This window comes from Physella acuta, unplaced genomic scaffold (genome assembly GCF_028476545.2).
Source record: "Physella acuta isolate Inbredline_101_S28 unplaced genomic scaffold, ASM2847654v3 ptg000049l, whole genome shotgun sequence".
Classification (NCBI taxonomy): domain Eukaryota; kingdom Metazoa; phylum Mollusca; class Gastropoda; family Physidae; genus Physella; species Physella acuta.
Window position 1 is genome coordinate 611,670 of NW_026731569.1, and position 21,164 is coordinate 632,833.

General features: G+C 43.3%; 1 protein-coding gene across 1 annotated transcript; it reads right to left on the bottom strand.

Annotated features, from left to right (window-relative positions):
* Positions 1-52: 52 nt before the first annotated feature.
* On the bottom strand, positions 53-18,632 carry LOC131945249 (uncharacterized). Its single transcript, XM_059306303.1, has 14 exons — positions 18,581-18,632; positions 18,189-18,275; positions 17,695-17,825; positions 15,568-15,729; positions 14,916-14,956; positions 14,589-14,641; positions 14,032-14,156; positions 13,346-13,504; positions 13,094-13,140; positions 12,584-12,657; positions 9,125-9,249; positions 8,705-8,854; positions 8,455-8,540; positions 53-7,651 (listed from the first exon to the last, which is right to left on the bottom strand). Exons 2-14 carry the CDS (start codon positions 18,272-18,274, stop codon positions 257-259), a joined length of 8,634 nt encoding a protein of 2,877 aa, XP_059162286.1. The 5' UTR covers position 18,275; positions 18,581-18,632; the 3' UTR covers positions 53-256.
* Positions 18,633-21,164: the final 2,532 nt, after the last annotated feature.

A 21,164-nucleotide genomic window follows, 5' to 3' on the forward strand; every position in this document is an offset into this window, starting at 1 on the left:
TTGTTTTTATCTTGGCCAAAACATATTTTGAAAACTTATAAACAGAAAAAGCAAGTGAGGGTATGGGTTTATTTTCGGGTCTTAAAAAGTTGATTGTCTCCTACATTTTGTTCTTTTTATCTATGTACTTAACTAAAATAGAATTTTAAAAAAGTCAACTGTTAGAGATACAATCTTTTGTTGTAATTTTTTTCTAATCATCACATGCATTTCAACAAAAGTGAAGTGGTTTGGGTAGAGGCTAGAGGCTTCAGCGTTAATTTGAGGGCCATTGGTTCCAAGGTTGGTTTGAGGGCCATTGGTTCCAAGGTTGGTTTGAGGGCCATTGGTTCCAAGGTTGGTTGGAGGGCCATTGGTTCCAAGGTTGGTTGGAGGGCCATTGGTTCCAAGGTTGGTTGGAGGGCCATTGGTTCCAATATGAAAGATCCGGTTTATTCCATGAACTCCTCCCCATGCCACTTATCATTGGGAACTGATAATTCCTGCCGACCCACCTCTTTGCTTGAAGGACCTCCTGGTTCTCATCTTCTGTTTTATCACTGCTGCGACGTTTTCGTGGCCAGTATTGCCACGGATTTCTTGGACTCCATTGAAAAGAACTCTTAGCAAGAACGTTATTAGGAAAAGTGCTGATGTAATTACTGCCTAAACTGTAGCGGGTGTTGTCAAAAAGGTTTGAATAAGGACTCCAAAGATAGGGCTGGGCGGCTGACCAGCGCCTTTCTTTTGTCGTGTTTTCCTCGCGTTTATTCTGAGAGTTGAATATTGGGATCCACTGGTAAGATGGATATAGATTGTTCCACCAACCCATATACCAAGGACTCATAGGACCCATAGTGTTCTTTGCCATATGTTGTAGATTCCACAACCCTCCAAAATTATCGTTTCGCCACCATCTTTTACTTCTCCCTCCCTGGCCTGTTTCCGTATTGTCCACACCTCTTTTACTGTAAGAGAGTTGGTATCCTTGGTTCCATGGATTGAAGGAGTCATACATTGTGGATAGAGTTCTGGGGCGCCACCACTGCTGCATCCATGGATTCATCAGATCAAACCTGTTATCCGACCAACCGTATCTCTTAGAGCGTACATCCCCGTCTTTTGTGTCTCTTTTAGCTCTAGAGCTTTGAGAAAACCTGGATAATCTCATAGGATTAAGAGGCGTAGAATAGAACCTCATGTAGTCCATAGGCCGAACAGCATTCCATACATTCGAGAGTCTTGAAAGATCAGTTGAAAAAAATGGCCTTTGAAATATTCCATTACTCCGATCTTGAACCATATTTTGATAGAATCTGGGATATCCACTGAATTCCATCCATCTGGGATATCCACTGGATTCCACCCATCGCTTTTGTCTGGATGTATCAACTGGGGCATCACCGACACTGTGAGTCTGATCAGCAGCGACATCGCTCTTTGCCTGTGAGTTTCTTGGGTATCTCAGTGGGCTGATGTTAGACCACTGGGACCACGGTGGGCTGATGTTAGACCACGGTGACCTCAGTGGGCTGATGTTAGACCACTGGGACCACGGTGGGCTGATGTTAGACCACGGTGACCAGTGACGCCAAGCATTAGAAAACATAGCCGGTGCGTCGGTCCAGCCAGGCCAGGGTAAGCGCGGGCTGGCTAGCTGTGGCAGCCAATATTGCATCACGTCCCCGGGCTGACGTCTAGTGCGAGCATTATCCTCACCTCCTGCACTGGTTTCTCTGGTCGATCGTCTGCTGTACACATTCCACCACTGCTCCCATGGCTGCAGGAAACTTGGACGGCCCAGTGGACGGTACGTCTCATAGGGCGACCAGCGTCTGTTAGTTACCATTGGATACGTGTATTGTTGGCGTTGATTGATTAAAGAATAGAGAGATGGAAAGTTGTCAAAGCTACTCCACAGGTTATATCTAGCTGGAGGAAAACTGGAGCGACCGGGAAAATTCAAGGGGAGCGCATTCATTGTCATTCGATTTTTATCTGCTAGTGGAAGAAAAGTATTCCATCTTTTATTTAATAGACGTTTTTCGGTGTCGCGTTTATTTCGCTGATTGTTTTCTTCAGTTTTTCTGGCAAATCTAGCTGAGTTCCAGTAGTCCATCCACCATGGACTCCAGTTACTGTGGGACCAAGGGCTGAAGCTTTGATCATCATCCCAAGCGCCACTGAGATAATTTTCACCAACAAGCCAGCGTTTATTTTTCAATGCGCCTTCTGTATCACGCTCTCTCCTACTCTCGCTCTGTTCGTTGTTTTCACGTTGAGCCTGTCGCTGAAACCTGTTCATATAATACTGAACCATTGGGTACACGCTAGGATTCCACCAGCCTTGAGGATATCCAAATGAAGGATTACCACTGGCCATATTCGGCAACCAGCTAAAACCTGGAAAGGGCTGCCATCGTTTTGTACGCTCTGTACTTGTTTCTTCGTTTTCAGACTTTGTAAACGTTGGGTTTTCCCTTTTAGTAAAAAACTTGTGAAAAAAATATGGGTTTTGGTAAGTATTTATCCCTGGATACCCGAAAGTCATAAAGTTATTGAAATTAGCTGCTCTTTGATTCCACCCTGCATATGGTGGAAAGTCCCAACCTTGCCATCGTTTGCTTCTTACATTTGCCTCTTCAGTTTCTCCATCAGCATTTCTCAAAAACCTGTTATCGTGATACCATCGGCCATCTTCCCAAAAGTTGGAATAAGAATAAGGGAATGACATCGCGTTCCTACCCAAATACCACGGGAAATTCATTTGGTTCCATGGATTAGACCATCTTTTCTCCTTCAACTGATCACCCAATTGACGTTTCTGTCTCTCCGTTTCGCTAGGTTCCCCAGAGTTTCTCGTGTATCGCATGAAGTTCCACATATCCCCTTCTTTGCTATAATCGCTCATCCACCTGTAACGACTCCAAGGTCGATAAGTGGACCATTGTGGGTTCGAGTACCACTCTTGCCAACGCTTATTTCTGTCACCTTCCTCTGGAGCATCTATTGCATTACGCTTTTCTCTACCAGAATCGTGTGAGTCCTCCTGTACTTTTCTCGGGTACCTAAACACATTATCATAGTTCCATCGATAGTAAGGGTTGCTAGCTGCCATATAGTCAGAGTAAAAAGGTGAAGTCCAGAGCGGCCAATTGTAGTTGTCGAAACGTTTCTCTCTCTCAACATCCTGAGCGTCACGTCTAAATCGTTCATCTTTTGTGCTTCCATCTTCTTTCACATTTCGCGTAAAGCGCATCCAGTTCCACGGGTTGTTAATCCAGGCTAAACTATTCTGCCAATAAAACGGAGGCATCTGCCATGGATTCAGGCCGTAGTTGAGCCATCGTTTGCTCCTGCCCTCACTTGATTTATCAGCGGTCTCTGTGTTTCTGAGATACCTCGTTAAGTCCCATGGGCTTCTGTAGTTGTAGTTCAAGTTATTGAAGTTGTTATCAAAAGAGAACTCTGGAAAATACATGGAATTAAAGTTTGGATAATCGAAACCGCTCCACCTTTTGTTCTTGTCCAACAGCTGTTCCTGCTTATTTCCCTCCGCTACATTTGGCTGGCCAGCGGCACGAGATGATCGGTAGTTACCCCAGGAGGTTTGTTGCCCTTGACTCCATTGTGGATATCCGGGTAGTGCATTAGTCCAAGGCCAATTGTATGGTCTGTACCTTGAGTCGTAATTGGCTTGAAAATCCCAATTAGAGTTTGACCAAGGGAAATTCTCACCCCTTTGCCACATCAGCCCGCCCCTTCCCTCTGCATAACGCTTGGTCGTCTCCTGTGCCGACGCTGTGTCTCTAGGAAGTCTGACTGGAGTGTCGCCTAATGTCCAGGGGCTGGAGTAAGCGGACCGTGGCTCGTTTGTCCACTCTGATGTAGGATCATTGGCGTACCATCCGCTAGTGGCAACATTTTTTATCACTCTTTTGACGAACTCGCCGGTACTTTCTTCCTTCTGCTCCGCATCTCTCTGGAACCTTGAAGATCCATGCCACAACAAACCTGGCCACGATTTCATATAGTTCAGCCACCAAGGCTGAACGTTCAAATAATTTTGTCCAGTATACAGCCAACGTTTATTTCTTGAAGTATTTTTGTCATCATCGCCCTCTTCCGTTTCTCTTGCAAATCTGTAAGGGTTCCACTGGCTCCACCAATCAGTGGCCCACCACTGGTATGGGTTGCTTGCCGACGAGAACTGATTTAGCCAACCGTACCTGTCACTACCAACCCACGGACCCATCATTCGCTTTTCTCTAGTCTCGCTAGCAGACTCGTCCGCGCCGTCGTTCGCTATTTTAAAATCTTCTTGGGCGTTTCTTTTAGGCCTTTGTAGATCTTCATTCGACAAACCTTCTTGCTCAACCTCCCTTGATGACCTCAAGTAGTCCCAACCAAAATTGTTCCATTTGTTACCGCCAAATCCTTGGTACATCCATTTGTTGTTGAACAGCGGCAAGTTGAATTGATTGGAATTCCACCATTGTCCACCTAGCGACCTACCGGGGTGCCAAAATGGCGAGACGCCACTCCATGTCTCAAAGCGCTTAATGCGATCCCCGCCTTCACCAGTCCCCTCAGTGTTGTCACTGTTCGTGCTTGATCTTTTAAACCGGTTGAAGGCCCTACTTGGCTGACTATCAGTCCACTGTTGATTAGCTCCAAAAATATTTTGATTGTAATCTTTCCGATGCCAAGATTTGCATCGAACAGCCCTGGTATTTCGAGCGTTCTGCAGAGGATCGTCAAGCTTGTTACCCTCCAAGTGAGTGGCGCCTCTAGCAGAACGAAGCATGTTTAAACCTTGCCACGGTGTCCAAGCGGATGTGACGTACTGCCATTCCTCACAGTCGGCATCGTTGGAATTCCAACGTTTCAACTTGGTTTCATCCAACGTTTCTTTAGTCGTCTGATGAGCATCTCTCTTCTGTCGAAACTGTTGATAGGGAAAGTATTGGTTTCTGCCAGGATAGCCGTTCAATGGAATGTTGTTGGTTTGTACAAAACTCCAGACTCTAGGGCAGACGGACGACATCGCCATCCAGTTGTATGAGTAAGCGCCATGGTCCCATCTTTTCTCTTTGTCATTGTCGTTCAGCGTGCTCCTCTTGTCAACATTGTCTTCAGTGCTGTCCCATCTTTTCTCTTTGTCCTGGTCGTTCAGCGTGCTTCTCTTGTCAACATTTTCTTCAGTGCTGTCAGGAGCCGAGCGCCCGAACCTAGCACTGTTCCAATATCTCTGGCACCAGGGGACTAAATGGTACAACCAGCTGAAATAATCAGTTCTGGGCAAAAACTGATTGTAAAAGTTAGCGAATTCCCATCTTTTCTTCCTTATCAGTGTTTGATCATTGGCTTCTGTTTCTTGACCTGCGTCACTTTTGCCACTTAAGGTGTCATCTTTGTCCTCGGAGCGTCTCAGTGGTAGAGTTCCCCTAATAAACCTTTCAGCCCAAAACGGCATCAACTCATCAAACGGTGAATTCAGTCTTGGTGTAGGTAACTTTTCAGGGCCAACTTCCATGGTGGCCTGATTGAAATATTGACCTGGGAAGTTGAACCATCGGTTCAAAGTGTTTGGGTTATAGTTAAAAGGCTGGTCTATGTTACTATACCAACTAGGCCAATCTGCTTGTTTTTGAGAAATCAATGGCGAGACCATAGGTGTGGGTATAAAATTTCTCCCAAAGTTTTGTGGCATGTTATATCTATTCCCAGCAGATGGCATTTGTTGACCACCTTCTGGCATCCTGTCTGGGAAATAAGGTTGATTCCATTTACCCGTTGGCTGTACGTTTCCCAACCAATCGCTGTCACCACGTTGAAAAGATGTCGACATTCTTCCATTGGACCAGCTGTGAGATCCGAACTTTTCTTTGGCCCCCATGTTCCACTGGCTGGAACCCGCATCTAACTTATGCTCCCAGTCACTCTCTGAGCCGTATTTATTCGAGCTCGCGCTCCTCCATACGCTGTCCTTGTTGTCCCCACGTACACCTTGCCCGTTTTGCAAATCTTCATCCTCGGATTTCCATTTGTCAAAGAAAAAATCATTTCGGGCATTGTCTGTAGTTTTACTTCGCTGATCCCGCTCTGCGTCACCGTCTGTTACCTCACCCTGTGCATTCTCAGCGCTCCTCTTTATTCTTGAAAACCACCTCAAGCGATTGAGAGGGTAATTCCAGCTAGCATCTCCAAACTGCCAAAACCTGTTCCAAGGTGATGAGAATGCACTACGGCCTCTCCAATCGTTGAAAAATCCCTCAGAAGGCCAGTAGCTTGACGACCTGCTCGCCCAGAAAGGTAACTTATGGAAGAAGTTTTCGTATCCTTGGATGAATCGTTTGCCTCGACTCTCTCCACCAGCAGACTGGGTGAAATCTTCCTCTGTTGCTCCCTCCTCTTCACTCTCCTGGCTCTCATCCTGGCCATCATTGTCGTTCATCCAGTCCATCAGGTTTTTCCACGATTCTCTCTCTCCAGCGCCTGTCCTGTTAGAGCGTGTATCGTTGTCTGTTGAATTTGTCCAGTCATCAAACTGCATGGCCTCCCACATAGCACTGTCTAATGCCATAGCCATCCACAAGTCCCAGGGAGCGACCCCGAAGCCTGGTGATGAAGCAGCCATGAGAAGACTTGGGCCCGCCCAGGCCATGAAATCAGCCAGACTGTCAGTGCTGTTGTCAACACCAGCGTAGTTTTCGCCAGTTCGTTCTTTCTTTTCTCCAGACGCCTCTCTTATCTCTTCATTCTTTTTCTTGTCGTCTTGGCTTTCTCGTTTTTTTCTACCCAGCATCCCCCAGTTCGGTGGCCCATTTAATAACCAAGGATCAACTCCAACAAACACTGGATACCCCAAAAGAGTGAGGGGTGGGGGGAGAGACACAAATTCCTCTTGGTTCGGAGTGTTTTTCTTTTCCTCTTTGTTCACCGCCATTTTAGACGCTTCACTGTTGTCGCTACTAAATGATCGTTGAAGATTACTGTTGATTTGTTTGTTTTGTTGAGAGTCAGTGTCTTCCTCAACTGTGGATTCTATAGTTTGGTCGGGAAGGTTTTGGTAGACATTTTCTTCTTTGATGTCTGCGTTACGATTGGGTGTTTGTTGATCTGGTTCGTAAGTGTTGAATAAACGGTGATAATCGCTAAAATATTCTTTGTTACTGCCAATAGGTGCATTAGTTTGTGAATTTTTCATCCTAAGTTTTTCATCCGCTGATCTTTTATATGGAGTAAACGGGCTCATTCCGCTCATATGTCCAAAGTTGCCCATGTCATACATTGGCCATTGGGGTTGTGGGAACGGTATGTCGGCATCTGGAATCATTGGCAGACCTACTCGCGCTATTGGAGGCAACACGCCTTGATCTGTGGTTAGGGCACTCTGCCGGAAGTTGGCTGGGGGCGGCTGACGGGGCTCACTCAGAGATGCTTGCAATGGGCGGTTGTCCTCCCTCAAATCGACCTTCCACCACAAGGTGGCTTCAGGGCGCCACCAGTCCTGGGTGTATTCCCCTACGTAGCAGACCAGTCTCGTCTTACAGCGAACCTGACGCTCTTGTGTACCGGGCCAGCCTGCCCGCTGTCTTGGCTGTTTCTCAAGGAACCAGCTCAACTCCTCCTGAAGCTGTCTCTTCATATTTTCTCGCATTTCTTTTCCCTGTAGGGAAAATGGACAAATGTAAGCATCCATTAACCAGTTCCTATTTTATCGTATATCTTTTCAGTAACGCAAAGCAAGCCAATGCCCACATCTACTAAAGTAGCTTCAATACTTAGACATAATGCAAAAAACATTGATAGTAAAAGAGAGGTGCAAACATTCATGGAAAATATTCTCTTTTAATTAAAAAAAAAACTCATTAATTATTCAAACTTTAAGAACAGCGTGGTTGAATGGTAGAGCTTGCGTCTGCTAGCCCGAAAGTCTCGAGTCGGGCTCGAGTCTGTAGGGCATCCCTGAGTCCAACCATGCTGGGTACATGACTCAGGGAAACTGATGCGGCTGGGCATTATGCCCATAACACTTTCCGCTTACATGCCTAATTCATTGCAACAAACGAACTCTACTTCAAATGTCAAATGCCTCTTGGTCACTAAAAGATGATGATCAATCACATTTGAAAAAAAGTTTATTTTTAACTCTCTGCTTTAATAAATAAATCCGTTAAAATATCTTAAAAGTAAAGCTTCAATAAATGAACCTGAATGAATATACTGTTTCTAAAGCTTTTACAAATGAAAGTGTATAAATATCTCATAGCAAAAGCTTTACTTAATAAATATGTACAAATATGCCATACCTAAAGCGTTAACAATTGAGCCTATACAAACATCCCATAACTAAAGCTTTAATAAATGAGCCTATACAAACATCCCATAACTAAAGCTTTAATAAATGAGCCTATACAAATATCCCATACATAAAGCGTTAACAATTGAGCCTATACAAACATCCCATACCTGACGTATCCCTTGTTGTTTCTCGGCCACCCTTGCCAGGTCCTGAATGCTACGTTTAACATCACAGAAACTTAGGGAAAAATCACCTAGAGGACATCATGTATAGAGCTTTAGTTAACAAGGATTGGAACTAGTGAATAACAATAATGTATTGAAGCAACTAACACAAGGCTACACTACCAGGCATATCCGTATAATTTTCCCGTCATTATTATGTGCACCAACTCAAATCTTAGGTCGCTCATCTCACCTTTAAAGTGGAACTCCCAGTCACGGTCGTCTAGTTTATCGTCTGCGTTGACGTCAGCTAAATCAAACATGGCGGATGCAGTAGAAGAGTTGACGCCGTAACGATGTGTGTGGAACTTGTTGTGTTCTCGTCTGTTCACTGAGCCGTCGTCTGCACAAAAATCATTTCGTTTCTTACTCACGTCATTAAACAAGTGTCTTACTCACGTCACCATAACAAGTGTCTTAATGACGTCACCATATCAAGTGTTTTAATGACTTCACCACAACAAGTGTCTAACTGACTCACCATAACAATTGCCTTACTGTCGTCAACATAACAAGCGTCTTAATTTAATGATAATGACGTCATCAGAACAAGTGTCTTAACGACGTCACCACAACATGTTACTTAATGACGTCACCATAACATATGTCTTACTGTCGTCATCAAACACGTGGAGCCACCGCCTCAGATCGGCGCTTGTGATCCACCCATCAAAGTCGTCATCGAAATCCATGGCAGCTCGTGTGGCATCTATAGCAGGCGTCCACCCCATGCTGGACCTGCAATGGTCATCGCTTGCTCGTTACAAGTATTCAAGTGGCCCATGCTGGCCATAAGCTCTATTCAAGTGGCCCATGCTTGCCATAAGCTCTACAAATATTCAAGTGGCCCATGTTGGCCATAAGCTCTATTCAAGTGGCCCATGCTTGCCATAAGCTCTACAAGTATTCAAGTGGCCCATGTTGGCCATAAGCTCTATTCAAGTGGCCCATGCTTGCCATAAGCTCTACAAGTATTCAAGTGGCCCATGTTGGCCATAAGCTCTACAAATATTCAAGTGGCCCATGCTGGCCATAAGCTCTATTCAAGTGGCCCATGTTGGCCATAAGCTCTACAAGTATTCAAGTGGCCCATGTTGGCCATAAGCTCTATTCAAGTGGCCCATGCTTGCCATAAGCTCTACAAGTATTCAAGTGGCCCATGTTGGCCATAAGCTCTATTCAAGTGGCCCATGCTTGCCATAAGCTCTACAAGTATTCAAGTGGCCCATGTTGGCCATAAGCTCTACAAGTATTCAAGTGGCCCATGCTGGCCATAAGCTCTATTCAAGTGGCCCATGTTGGCCATAAGCTCTACAAGTATTCAAGTGGCCCATGCTGGCCATAAGCTCTATTCAAGTGGCCCATGTTGGCCATAAGCTCTACAAGTATTCAAGTGGCCCATGCTTGTCATAAGCTCTACAAGTATTCAAGTGGCCCATGCTGGTCATAAGCTCTATTCAAGTGGCCCATGTTGGCCATAAGCTCTACAAGTATTCAAGTGGCCCATGCTGGCCATAAGCTCTACAAGTATTCAAGTGGCCCATGTTGGCCATAAGCTCTACAAGTATTCAAGTGGCCCATGCTGGCCATAAGCTCTATTCAAGTGGCCCATGCTGGCCATAAGCTCTACAAGTATTCAAGTGGCCCATGCTGGTCATAAGCTCTATTCAAGTGGCCCATGTTGGCCATAAGCTCTACAAGTATTCAAGTGGCCCATGCTGGCCATAAGCTCTATTCAAGTGGCCCATGCTGGCCATAAGCTCTACAAGTATTCAAGTGGCCCATGCTGGTCATAAGCTCTATTCAAGTGGCCCATGCTTGTCATAAGCTCTACAAGTATTCAAGTGGCCCATGTTGGCCATAAGCTCTACAAGTATTCAAGTGGCCCATGCTGGCCATAAGCTCTACAAGTATTCAAGTGGCCCATGCTGGCCATAAGCTCTACAAAGTGGCCCATGTTGGCCATAAGCTCTATTCAAGTGGCCCATGCTTGCCATAAGCTCTACAAGTATTCAAGTGGCCCATGCTGGCCATAAGCTCTACAAGTATTCAAGTGGCCCATGCTGGTCATAAGCTCTACAAGTATTCAAGTGGCCCATGCTGGCCATAAGCTCTATTCAAGTGGCCCATGCTGGCCATAAGCTCTACAAGTATTCAAGTGGCCCATGCTGGTCATAAGCTCTATTCAAGTGGCCCATGCTGGCCATAAGCTCTACAAGTATTCAAGTGGCCCATGTTGGCCATAAGCTCTACAAGTATTCAAGTGGCCCATGCTGGCCATAAGCTCTACAAGTATTCAAGTGGCCCATGCTGGCCATAAGCTCTACAAAGTGGCCCATGTTGGCCATAAGCTCTACAAGTATTCAAGTGGCCCATGCTGGCCATAAGCTCTACAAGTATTCAAGTGGCCCATGCTGGCCATAAGCTCTACAAGTATTCAAGTGGCCCATGCTGGCCATAAGCTCTATTCAAGTGGCCCATGCTGGCCATAAGCTCTACAAGTATTCAAGTGGCCCATGCTGGTCATAAGCTCTATTCAAGTGGCCCATGCTGGCCATAAGCTCTACAAGTATTCAAGTGGCCCATGTTGGTCATAAGCTCTACAAGTATTCAAGTGGCCCATGCTGGCCATAAGCTCTACAAGTATTCAAGTGGCCCATGCTGGCCATAAGCTCTACAAGTATTCAAGTGGCCCATGCTGGCCATAAGCTCTACAAAGTGGCCCATGTTGGCCATAAGCTCTATTCAAGTGGCCCATGCTGGCCATAAGCTCTATTCAAGTGGCCCATGTTGGCCATAAGCTCTACAGGTATTCAAGTGGCCCATGCTGGCCATAAGCTCTACAAGTATTCAAGTGGCCCATGCTGGCCATAAGCTCTACAAGTATTCAAGTGGCCCATGCTGGCCATAAGCTCTACAAGTATTCAAGTGGCCCATGCTGGTCATAAGCCCTACAAGTATTCAAGTGGCCCATGCTGGCCATAAGCTCTATTCAAGTGGCCCATGCTGGCCATAAGCTCTACAAAGTGGCCCATGTTGGCCATAAGCTCTATTCAAGTGGCCCATGCTGGCCATAAGCTCTACAAGTATTCAAGTGGCCCATGCTGGTCATAAGCTCTATTCAAGTGGCCCATGTTGGCCATAAGCTCTACAAGTATTCAAGTGGCCCATGCTGGCCATAAGCTCTACAAAGTGGCCCATGTTGGCCATAAGCTCTATTCAAGTGGCCCATGCTTGCCATAAGCTCTACAAGTATTCAAGTGGCCCATGCTGGCCATAAGCTCTACAAGTATTCAAGTGGCCCATGCTGGTCATAAGCTCTACAAGTATTCAAGTGGCCCATGCTTGCCATAAGCTCTACAAGTATTCAAGTGGCCCATGTTGGCCATAAGCTCTACAAGTATTCAAGTGGCCCATGCTGGTCATAAGCTCTACAAGTATTCAAGTGGCCCATGCTGGCCATAAGCTCTATTCAAGTGGCCCATGCTGGCCATAAGCTCTACAAAGTGGCCCATGCTGGCCATAAGCTCTACAAGTATTCAAGTGGCCCATGCTGGTCATAAGCTCTACAAGTATTCAAGTGGCCCATGCTGGTCATAAGCTCTACAAGTATTCAAGTGGCCCATGCTGGCCATAAGCTCTATTCAAGTGGCCCATGCTGGCCATAAGCTCTACAAAGTGGCCTATGCTGGCCATAAGCTCTACAAGTATTCAAGTGGCCCATGCTGGTCATAAGCTCTACAAGTATTCAAGTGGCCCATGCTGGCCATAAGCTCTACAAAGTGGCCTATGCTGGCCATAAGCTCTACAAGTATTCAAGTGGCCCATGCTGGTCATAAGCTCTACAAGTATTCAAGTGGCCCATGCTGGCCATAAGCTCTATTCAAGTGGCCCATGCTGGCCATAAGCTCTACAAAGTGGCCCATGCTGGTCATAAGCTCTACAAGTATTCAAGTGGCCCATGCTGGCCATAAGCTCTATTCAAGTGGCCCATGCTGGCCATAAGCTCTACAAAGTGGCCTATGCTGGCCATAAGCTCTACACAGTTCTAAATGACAGAAAGTCAACTCACCACCAAGGCTCTGGACATTGAACCATTGACTCAGATAGGGGGACTCCCACCATTCTTCGTCCAAGTTTATAACCCTGCAATTTGACGGCAAATACATTTACTCCCTCCAGATATATATATATATATATATATATATATATATATATATATATATATATATATACCTGTATATGATATCAATCTAGTTACTTAATCCAAAGATATATTGTCAAGAACGACAATCATTTAAACATTTCAGAAATGAAAGGCAAAGGTTGGTTTTTGCGCATTACATAAAATAAAATAAATAAACTAAACAAATGTACACTATCCTGGAGCAAAGTATTTTTAAAAAGCTGGTCTTTGCTTCAAAATAAATAATAGCGAGATATATATTTAGGAAGTAAGGTAATAAACAGAAATATATTTTATAATTCACAAAGCTGAAATTGAGATAATCGAAAAGCGACAGAGACCATTTATCAAATGCATTTAAAATAAGAAAATAGTTTAAACTGTAGGTTAACTTACTCTTTCCACAAAACGGATAAATTCTTCACTTGAAATTTTTTGATCACCTGAAATATTGGAAGACATTAGCACTCTAGTAGGTTAAATTCGAACAACTTATTATTTTAACCGTCTGTGTCGTATTCGAGGGATTTGTTTGTAAAGCTGTTACAGAACCTAGAACTTGGTTTGAAATAATTCATGCCCATCCATCTTCTATCATTAAAGTCTATCCCTATTTAATTTGTTGAAATAGTCCATTGAGTTTCTTACCATTGATATCCATTTCTTCAACAACACGTTGAAGGTCACGAAGCGTCAATTCAGAATCCCCGTCACGATTCCAGTAATCGAATACCAGACTAGCGATTGCAGGGTCTGCTCCATAACCCTGAGTATTACGTAATGTCCAGTCTCTTCGCTTGATGCTCTCTGGTTTCAATGTCAAAATGTTTATCTGTTAGTTTTATAAGGGCAGCTAGTATTGCCATTGAGAACATATATCATATCATCAAGAATTTAGTTTTATACGGGCAGCTAGTACTGCCAGTGAGAATATCAGCATATCATATCTACAAGAATTTAGTTTTATAAGGGCAGCTAGTATTGCCATTGAGAACATCAGCATATCATATCATCAAGAATTTAGTTTATAAGGGCAGCTAGTATTGCCATTGAGAACATATATCATATCATCAAGAATTTAGTTTTATACGGGCAGCTAGTACTGCCAGTGAGAATATCAGCATATCATATCTACAAGAATTTAGTTTTATACGGGCAGCTAGTATTGCCATTGAGAACATCAGCATATCATATCATCAAGAATTTAGTTTATAAGGGCAGCTAGTATTGCCATTGAGAACATATATCATATCATCAAGAATTTAGTTTTATACGGGCAGCTAATATTGCCATATCTCTACAAGAATTTAGTTGTGACATCTACAACAACTTACGAGTTGGCGAAAATCTCTTGAACTCATCGCTCAGTTCAGCAACTGTCAAATAGCCGTCCTTGTTGGCGTCAATGTTCTCAAGGATTGTGCCGTACCTGAGTTCTGGCTCGTTTCTCGGGTCGATTCTTGGGAAAATAAAATGATTGAAGTTAATGACATACATTCGTTCATAAAAAAAAACAATAACAAAAAAACCCAACAACAAACAACAACAAAAAGCAAAAAAAGACACACACACACACACAAACATTCTCTCACTGACTCACTGACTCACTGACTCACTGGATCACTCACTGTCAACATAATAACATTAGAAACTATTAGGGCTGTATTCTTGATCTCCATTGACCCAATAGGTACACGTCTTGTCAAAGATTGCATAACTGTCTACATACACTTACACACACATACACACTCACTGCTCACACACACATATCGGAGCCCAAGTTAAATATAACTTGATGTTCTCTAACACCAGCCAGTCAACATTTAGGAACAACACGATCACATCCCTGACCATGTGTGTCTTGTTCTATCAATACAATTACAACACTTACATGTGAGGTATCATCAGGATGGAGTAGAGTTTTTCTGCCGAACGACGAATCCACTATGAACGAAAAATTTTGATTGAATTAACGTCGATACATGTTTTATCCTAAGACTTTGGATGTATATGAAATATCTTTTTTTTAAAGTCAAAATTCTTTGGGTAAAAGTAAAATGTCTTTTTTTAGCCAAACGCTTTTGGTATGGTCAATTTAATTTTTTTAATCTCGCGAAACTTCGCCATTAACAAATGACAGCCCAAATATCTATTCAGCATCTAAAACTTTAAACACACCAAGGCGACCACAGACACACTGTGTTATGTAACACCCCACCTTTTCAAGGCCTTCTCGAAACTCGGAAACTGTAGCGTATTCTGTGGAGGACAGTTCATCGTTAAAATCTTTAACACTAGAATAATTCGATGATTTATGTCAGCAGTTGAACAGAGATACAAGAAATGGTATGTTTCTAACCACCACGTCAATCATTTATTCCATGACACAAACACCATAAAAAAAAAAAACTGACGATTTTTACCTCCCCCCCACCCCTCCCCCCTTTTCTTCAGTCGTTTGATAAAGGCCAGCCCCTGCCTCTAAAATAAAGTCACAGTAGCGCACATTTCCTATCGTCATAGATTGTCACATAAGTCCTTACACCCCACTTCCTTCTTGAAGTGTCACGTCATTTCTGCTAGTATCCCCTGCAGTGTTTCTTCCAGACTTTTTTCTCCGGGGGGGGGGGGGGGCACTTAGAATTTTCGGGGGGGTGGGGGGGGGGCGGTAGACTTTCTTCGGGGGGGGGGGGCGGACACTGTTAAAAGTATATATTTTCTATATAAATTATACACATTTCATTTCGTTCGGGGGGTGGGGGGGCGGTAAAAAATTTTCGGGGGGGGGGGGGGGGGCTAAGCCCCCCCGAAGAGATGCCTGGAAGAAACTCTGATCCCCTGCATCTGAAAGAACAACGCAATAAACGTACTTCTCCCAGAAAAAGAGGTCAAGGACACATCGCTTGAAGTGATGACGTCATCTGGCTTGCTGGGATCGTTCAACAAGTCGAACATGATGGCGGCTAGCTCGGAGCTGACGTTGTAGATCTGGGTGTAGTAGTCGATAAACTCCACCCTAGATGCCCGGTTATCTGGGGACAGATAGAACATGGTGCCCGGTTATCTGGGGACAGATAGAACATGGTGCCCGGTTATCTGGGGACAGATAGAACATGGTGCCCGGTTATCTGGGGACAGATAGAACATGGTGCCCGGTTATCTGGGGACAGATAGAACATGGTGCCCGGTTATCTGGGGACAGATAGAACATGGTGCCCGGTTATCTGGGGACAGATAGAACATGGTGCCCGGTTATCTGGGGACAGATAGAACATGGTGCCCGGTTATCTGGGGACAGATAGAACATGGTGCCCGGTTATCTGGGGACAGATAACATGGTGCCCGGTTATCTGGGGGCAGATAGAACATGGTGCCCGGTTATCTGGGGACAGATAGAACATGGTGCCCGGTTATCTGGGGACAGATAGAACATGGTATCTGGGGACAGATAGAACATGGTGCCCTGTTATCTGGGGGCAGATAGAACATGGTGCTCGGTTATCTGGGGACAGATAGAACATGGTGCCCGGTTATCTGGGGACAGATAGACCATGGTGCCCGGTTATCTGGGGACAGATAGAACATGGTGCCCGGTTATCTGGGGACAGATAGAACATGGTGCCCGGTTATCTGGGGACAGATAGAACATGGTGCCCGGTTATCTGGGGACAGATAGAACATGGTGCCCGGTTATCTGGGGACAGATAGAACATGGTGCCCGGTTATCTGGGGACAGATAGAACATGGTGCCCTGTTATCTAGGGACAGATAGAACATGGTATCTGGGGACAGATAGAACATGGTGCTCGGTTATCTGGGGACAGATAGAACATGGTGCCCGGTTATCTGGGGACAGATAGAACATGGCGCCCGGTTATCTGGGGGCAGATAGAACATGGTGCCCTGTTATCTGGGGGCAGATAGAACATGGTGCCCGGTTATCTGGGGACAGATAGAACATGGTGCCCGGTTATCTAGGGACAGATAGAACATGGTATCTGGGGACAGATAGAACATGGTGCCCGGTTATCTGGGGACAGATAGAACATGGTGCCCGGTTATCTGGGGACAGATAGAACATGGTGCCCGGTTATCTGGGGACAGATAGAACATGGTGCTCGGTTATCTGGGGACAGATAGAACATGGTGCTCGGTTATCTGGGGACAGATAGAACATGGTGCCCGGTTATCTGGGGACAGATAGAACATGGTGCCCGGTTATCTGGGGACAGATAGAACATGGTGCCCGGTTATCTGGGGACAGATAGAACATGGTGCCCGGTTATCTGGGGACAGATAGAACATGGTGCCCGGTTATCTGGGGACAGATAGAACATGGTGCCCGGTTATCTGGGGGCAGATAGAACATGGTGCCCGGTTATCTGGGGACAGATAGAACATGGTGCCCGGTTATCTAGGGACAGATAGAACATGGTATCTGGGGACAGATAGAACATGGTGCCCGGTTATCTGGGGACAGATAGAACATGGTGCCCGGTTATCTGGGGACAGATAGAACATGGTGCTCGGTTATCTGGGGACAGATAGAACATGGTGCTCGGTTATCTGGGGACAGATAGAACATGGTGCCCGGTTATCTGGGGACAGATAGAACATGGTGCCCGGTTATCTGGGGACAGATAGAACATGGTGCCCGGTTATCTGGGGACAGATAGAACATGGTGCCCGGTTATCTGGGGACAGATAGAACATGGTGCCCGGTTATCTGGGGACAGATAGAACATGGTGCCCGGTTATCTGGGGGCAGATAGAACATGGTGCCCGGTTATCTGGGGACAGATAGAACATGGTGCCCGGTTATCTGGGGACAGATAGAACATGGTGCTCGGTTATCTGGGGACAGATAGAACATGGTGCCCGGTTATCTGGGGACAGATAGAACATGGTGCCCTGTTATCTGGGGACAGATAGAACATGGTGCTCGGTTATCTGGGGACAGATAGAACATGGTATCTGGGTAGAAAGTGTTGACGTACCGTTGTTGCCGTAAGCGTCTGCCTGTCTGTAGAGACTGTTGGCCAACTCAGCTTCCGTGATGACGCCATCTTTGGTCGTGTCTGCTCGATTAGCTTGGTCGTATGCTCGGTAGGCTGACGTCACAGTGTTGCTGTACAGGACAACAACATCAGTTGTACATGTCAACATCAGTTGTACACGTCAACATCAGTTGTACATGTCAACATCAGTTGCACATGTCAACATCAGTTGCACATGTCAACATCAGTTGCACATGTCAACATCAGTTGTACATGTCAACATCAGTTGTACATGTCAACATCAGTTGCACATGTCAACATCAGTTGCACATGTCAACATCAGTTGCACATGTCAACATCAGTTGTACATGTCAACATCAGTTGTACATGTCAACATCAGTTGTACATGTCAACATTAACTAGTCAGATGTCAGAATTTCTGACATATTTTACATCAATAGCCAGTAAATTGATGAGGACAAAAGTTTACTTACATAAAGCCATCCCTGCTCCATGAGAGAGCTGAAGACTGTAGCACCCCAATCAATAGCCAAAGCTGTAAGCCATGGCTTAATAGCATTCTAGAGGCAAACACATAACACTTGGATTGTCAAGATGTTATATATATATATATATATATATATATATATATATATATATATATATATATATATATATATATATATATATATATATATATATATATATATATATATATATATATATAATTGACTATTGAGCCAACGTGCAATTAATGTACTCTTATTCGTAGCATGTCAACTAGTGACAAAGCACTCTATGGTCTTGTATTTTCAAGTGACTAAAAAGCCTGCACGATATGGACATGAACAGTTTCGAGCCAAGAAAAATGCATGCTACTGCTTACATAACGAACTCCCCGCAGGCTTGTGTCCAGATTCTGCAGATCTCGACCCTCGGGCTGGTGCTTCGATTGGTTTTATAGCCAGACCCTCAGCTCAGCGTGAGAACTCTAGACGCGACATGAGGGGCGTCTCTCTAGTGGGTACCGGCGTGCTGGTTGTTTTCTAGTTCTTGTCTCGCCAGCTGGGCAAGCAAGAGGAAAATCACTGCCGGTGTGTCTCTCTACAGACATGCATCATTTTGCTAATCCAAGTCCATCAAGAAACAAGAGAATTGTTCCAGTCCTCCAGCCCCTCCTTTCTCAACTTGTGAGCTTGTTTTCACGCCTTCAAACAAACTTTAGTTCCAGTTGAATGAAAAAAAAAACATCTCTTACATGCACGGTGATGAACACGATTGACATAGTCCCTTTTGACATCTTGCTGGTCCCGTGACTTCATTAAAGATGGGGGAGGAGGGGACGGGCCAATTACTGGGATGTGGGTCACCAAAACATGAACTGCTCAAAACGCTGAAATCGCAAATGTCTCTAAAAGTTCAAGGTTTTGTTTAGAGAGGTTTTGTTTAGAAAGGTTTTGTTTAGAAAGTTTTTTTTAGAAAGGTTTTGTTTAGAAAGGTTTTGTTTAGAAAAGTTTTTGTTTAGAAAAGTTTTGTTTAGAGAGGTTTTGTTTAGAGAAGTGTTTGTTTAGAGAGGTTTTGTTTAGAGAGGTTTTGTTTAGAAAGGTTTTGTTTAGAAAAGTTTTTGTTTAGAAAGGTTTTGTTTACAGAGGTTTTGTTTAGAAAGGTTTTGTTTAGAGAAGTTTTATTTAGCGAGGTTTAGTTTAGAGAGGTTTTGCTTAAAGAGGTTTTGTTTAGAGATGTTTTGTTTAGAGATGTTTTGTTTAGAAATGTTTTGTTTAGAAAAGTTTTTGTTTAGAAAGGTTTTGTTTAGAGAAGTTTTATTTAGCGAGGTTAAGTTTAGAGAGGTTTTGTTTAAAGAGGTTTTGTTTAGAAAAGTTTTTGTTTAGAAATGTTTTGTTAGAGAGGTTTTGTTTAGAGAGGTTTTGTTTAGAAAAGTTTTTGTTTAGAAAGGTTTTGTTTACAGAGGTTTTGTTTAGAGAGGTTTTGTTTAGAAATGTTTTGCTAGCGAGGTTTTGTTTAGAGAGGTTTTGTTTAGATAGCTTAACTGATCACATCACCTATCCCTACCCTGGCCGACATCTTCAGCTGTCGCTACCTCACCCGGTGCGTTAACTCATGTCACCCCTCCCCACCAAAGAAAAAGTATATATATATATATATATATATATATATATATATATATATATATATATATATATATATACGTTTATATGTATATATGTATATATGTATATATATATATATATATATATATATATATATATATATATATATATATATATATATATATATATATATATATATAATATAAAGTTCAATTCTGTATGTATGTTTGTAAAAAAAGAAATTAAGTTTTTTAATACTTTTATTTGCAATTAAAACAAGTACATCAACATCACATTTTTTACATAATTTTGAACATCAAATGGAAACGAAAGGTTTTGCAAATATACATGATGAATATTTAAATGATGTCATGTATATGATTATAAAAAAATTTTGGAAAGGATGACAGTAAAAGGGGTGAAGGTCAAATGAAAGTGTCAGAAGTCTGGGTGGGGAGTGGAAAGGAAATTTTTCAGAGAGGGTCAATGGGACAGTGAAGCATTTTCTATGTAGGGAAACAACTTAAGTTGACTAGTTCAGGGGTCGGCAACCTTTTGAAGCGGAAGAGCCAAAAGTTACAATTTTCAAAATTTCCCTGGTTTTAAAGAGCCACTAACATTTTTAAAATTTCAAATATTTTTTTTTAATTAAGATTATTAGTATTTGTTCAAGGAGCTGGAGAGCCGCATCTTGATATCAAAAGAGCCGCATGCGGTTCGCGAGCCGCAGGTTGCCGACCCCTGGACTAGTTGAAAGAGTGTTTATTTATGTACTGGTCGCATTGAGTTTTCAAAAGGTTGCTGTGTGAAAATATTTGTAATCAAGGATTTTGAAGGATTACAAAGGGATGTAGGAAAAAACGAAAAAAAAAAACCGATACTTCCATGGATTTAAGTGTTAGATTATTATGGTCTAAATTAATGAGTTAAACAATTAATATTGAAAGTCTTTAAAAACAATTTTCATTTTACATACTTAGAATAATAATTTTCAATTACGAACATTACATAAAATTTAAAAAAAAGTGTATCAACGTTTATAAAATTTCTAATTGTGACTGAAATGTATTTGCATTTTGTCCTTTAGCACTCATAACGTCCCTTGATTTGGAAAACACAGTTACTTCCCTTTAAAAACCCCATTAAATCGGGGAGAAAGAATTTACTTTATATTACTTTGTTTTGGTTTTAGGAAAAAAAATAATTACATAATTAGCGGGGATTGATTAATTGCAATGTCGTTGGTATTTTTAATACTGCCTTTTATTTATTCAATACACTGAATGTAGGTTTACTAATTATTTTTTAAAATCAATAACAGTTAATAAGCCAGGTCCTACAAACCTATATGTTTATTTCTTT